The sequence below is a fragment of the Haliaeetus leucocephalus genome, unplaced genomic scaffold, assembly GCF_000737465.1.
Source record: "Haliaeetus leucocephalus isolate CR32 unplaced genomic scaffold, Haliaeetus_leucocephalus-4.0 Scaffold285, whole genome shotgun sequence".
Lineage (NCBI taxonomy): Eukaryota > Metazoa > Chordata > Aves > Accipitriformes > Accipitridae > Haliaeetus > Haliaeetus leucocephalus.
Window position 1 is genome coordinate 143,821 of NW_010972721.1, and position 4,044 is coordinate 147,864.

General features: G+C 53.4%; 1 protein-coding gene across 1 annotated transcript in view; it reads right to left on the reverse strand.

Moving 5' to 3' along the window:
* The window catches only part of STX1A (syntaxin 1A (brain)), a 72,800-nt gene extending 69,215 nt beyond the window's left edge, over window positions 1-3,585 (reverse strand). The window contains exons 1-2 of the mRNA XM_010570077.1: window positions 3,514-3,585; window positions 2,205-2,304 (exon numbers count right to left, since the gene is read on the reverse strand). Coding sequence (XP_010568379.1) covers window positions 2,205-2,304; window positions 3,514-3,534 — 121 coding nt within the window. The 5' untranslated portion in view covers window positions 3,535-3,585. The remainder of the gene's footprint in view (window positions 1-2,204; window positions 2,305-3,513) is intronic.
* Window positions 3,586-4,044: the final 459 nt, after the last annotated feature.

The following is a 4,044-nucleotide window of genomic DNA, read 5'->3' on the forward strand; positions in this document are numbered from 1 at the left end:
CAGCTGGCAACGTACACTTGCAGCCCAGAAAGCCAAACATCTCCTGGGCTGCATCACCAGCAGTGTGGCCAGCATGTCGAGGGAGGGGATGCTCCCCCTCTGCTCCGCTCTCCTCAGGAGATGTCCCTGCCCCTGGCAGGGGAGTTGGACTGGATCATCTTTGAAGGTCCCTTCCGACCCAAACCACTCTGAGTCTGTGAGCCTATCTACCTTTGAGCACCTGATCAGCCCCACCACATCTCCTGGACACACCACAATAATACAAAACAATAATTTCTAAACAAGGTGTGGGATCTTCTTTCACTGCCCAAACAGTTTTTGGCATTATAAACTGAATTTTCTACAATACCAAGGCAAGGTAACACTGTAAAACAAAAACCAGGAGCACTCTCCACATCCTGGATGCTTCTGGAAGTCACATCAATGTCACCATATCTTGTTCACTGCAGATCTCAGACTTTTAGATAGATTATCATGCTCTTACGCCACAAATGCCCTTTGCAGCCCAAGCTCTGGCTCAGCCCCGAGCGGACACTGTGTCGATGCATGCTGTATGAGCCCAGCAGCCAGAAGCAAAGCAATGACAGCTCTTCCCAGGAAACACCCAGACAGAAACACTGCAAAATCTTACAGTGCAAGCACAGACTAAAAGAGCCTGGAGGATGACTGAGCAACAGTCTGAGACACATGAATTCCCTTGACAAAAACCCTTGCTTCCAGGCTTCGCCAAGTAAATTTTAGCTGAGGAGCAGGTGCCAGGAGAGAGGAGCATGAGCATGAGACAATTTCCAAAGGGCCAGGTTCTTCCAAGCAATTAGCAATATTCATTGATTTGACATAGGGCTGGACATAAGAAAATGTGTGTACAGACAACCTCCTGGGACCTCTAGAAACAATTCACAGTTGGATATGAGCAGACATGGAATTGCACTGGGCAAATGAAGAGAAGTGGATGGGAGGGGCGTCGATGACAAGACAGAGACTTGGTCTCAGCTTCCCAGCTCCCTAAGCGCACTTTCGCACCAGGGACACTGCAGCCTGGAGGGCATGAGCAGTGTTCAGCAGTCACCCACTGGCCCATGAAAGCAACACCTTTCCCGATGACAAGGGCTGCTGGCAGCTTGGAGCCATCCTAAGTGGTCAGCCCTACAGCAACCATCAGCCCTGCGACCACCAGCACTATGAGGGAGGTTGGCGAAGGAGAGCCCACAAGGGCTCACAGCAAGACTGAAGGACAGGCTTGGGCAGCAGAGACGTTCAAATGATGTCCCTCAGTGGGTGAGCCTTTCCAGGGTCCAGCCCCACTGATAAGTAGCTCCGCTCAGCTGTGCTCACCCCTGCTCTCCCTTGCACAGCTCAGCACCTCGGTCCCACCTGCTCCTTTGGGCTTTGCACAAGGTGGGAGGGCTTTGCAGACACCAAAGTTGGAAAGCCTCTGCACTAAGGAAGCCCAGTTGACCCCACCAGCCCCAGGTGCTCTGCCAGTGCTGGCTCCACTGGCTCCCCCAGGAGATGCACTGCTTGCACCTGGGGACAGGGGAGCTCATCACCCACAGCTCTAACTCTGCCAGATCCCACAGACTCCCAAATGTTGCCACTTCTTGGTTGCTGTGCTCCTTAACTTCTGTTCCTGGCAACAAACCTCCTCAGGAACACAAGACTGGGGAAGAAACAGCGATACATCAGTAAGGTCTGGAAGGGACAGACTCTTTGGCCAGCCAGCAACAAAATGTCCTTCAGGACAGAAAGAGCGGGGTCACAAATGCACACCGCAGGCCTAAAGAAGAGCCGTATCATTTCTGGGCTAAGCAGGCAATGCTCAGCCTGTTCTGCAAGTGCTGCCTCATCCATGTACCCTCCCCAGGCAGCCTGGGGCAAGACAATGGCCAACCCGCATAAAAACAGCCATTTGCTCTTTTCAGCCTCCACGTTGCCCCACCCTTCAGGAATTCCCCTCCAGCAGCCTTGCTGGACCCTCACCACCTTTCAAGGTCAGAAAGCCATCAGTCATCCCTCCACCTCCTTCCCACGCAGTCCCAGCCCTCCCTCACCCCAGCCATCAACCACCTCAGCAGCTTGTGGCTTTCCAGCCATGGTCACCTGCAGACAAGAGGACTTCTGCCTGACTCCAGCCACCCCACAACTGGCCCAGCACAGCACAGCCATGTGCCCACAGGGACACAAGGAGATCACAGCTCACTCACTCTCGTCAGGGTTGGGCGATGCAAGAATGGCGCTGTGCTTCCTCTTCACTTCCTCCACGTTCTCCGAAATTTTATCGATGAACCCTCGAATTTCTTCCACCTGTGGAGATGGACAAGACGACAGGTCTCCTGTGAGAGTACCTGGACTTTTGGAAAGGGGAGGGATTAATAAACCCTATCTCAAAGCATCCATGACAAATCTGAACCACAGCAAACATCCTCCTGGACAAATATTTTCCATCTGGATCCTCAAACTGTAGGACCACCATGAAATCAGACCTTCCACATCACAGCAGCCAGCTTTGCAGTCACAGCAATGTAATGCAGATTCTATGTCCTGTATCCTTTGCAATGCACTGAGAAACATTTGGGGTTTACTTAAATTAGCATCAGATGTATGGATTCCCAGATTCTGCACCTCCAGCATAGAGAACATTGCTGAGGTTGCACAAGCCAGGCTCTGTCCTGGCTCAGTCCCCCACAGCTCTTTGCTCCAGGGGCTGAGAAGCCCAGTTGGACCCTCACCCCACAGACCAGGGAGGGCACATTTGCCAGCAGTTCCATGCTGGCATCTTCCCCGCACTTCTGTACTACAAGGAGACACGGCTCTACTTGTGCCCTCTGCCTGCCAGCCTGCCCACCCCCTAGCTCTGTCTTCTCCTTCGACTCACACCACCACTTTGCTTATCTTCCTCCATCTGCACATCAGATTTTTTTCATTCCCCACTCCATTGCCTGCACAGATACATTTTAACACCCCCTACACACATGCCATGCTAAGGGTGTGCTAAAAATCCACATGCAGATCTTATAGCCACCTACATGCCAGAAGACAACCTCTTGTTTGGTAACGAGAGGCACAAAAGTAAATCAATCCCATGAAGAAACTGCTACTCCGCAGAGGTGCTGTCAGGAGAGGTTTGAGAGCTGGTCCACTCTAGCAGCAGGCTGGAGGCAGGCAGGCTGCAAGGCTCACCCGCTCCCACCGACCGGTCACCTGGCCCAGCTGCCCCACTGGTTTCTGGAGGAGGACGTGGCACAGCAAAGCATCCATAGGGCTAGGTAAGCCCATGACAGCACCAGGTCTGCATGGAAGCCTGGTTCCTGTTAATCAGCATGCTAAGCGTAACCCCCAAGGACCCGGAGCATCAGCTGAGCAGCATCAGCCAGGGCAAGACCCCCATCCCCACCTCGACCACTGCTCCCGGCCTGTGGTGGGAGCCTGTACCACAGCCCTGCAGCCTGCTCCAGCGCTAACAGAAAGCTCTGAGCTAGGTTTAAAGCTGCACTGCAGAAACAAATCTCTCACCTGCTCAAAGAACTCATCCATGAAGCGGTCCCGGTCCACACTGACGGTGACTTCATCATCGTCGTCACTGTCTTTCGCCTGCAACGACATGGAGAGAGAGGCATCAACAAGTGCTTCCTGCAAAGTTTGCGGCTCCATTTCAGGGGCATCCTCCCCTTCTTTGCTCACGTGCTCCCAGGAGCCGGGGCAAACACCAGCCAGAGCATGGGATGCGCCGGGCACCGCCGCACCAGAGCACTACAGACACCAACAGAGCAGAGGACGGCCAGCTCCAGCAATAAAGGCATGATGCAAAACACCACTGCAGCCAGCTGCCACACTGAGTGGCCTCCTGTGGCAAGTGCATAACGAGACTAATGACACCTATGCATTTACAGAGAGCTGGAGTCAGAAACTTTATGAGCTATCCTCAGCTACGTATGAGCACAACGGCTCTGCAAACAGCAGTGATGGGAAACACAAGGGATGCTGTGATGGGAAAGCACGAGGGGTGCTGCGATGGAAAACACAAGGGGTGCTGCAGAGTACAGG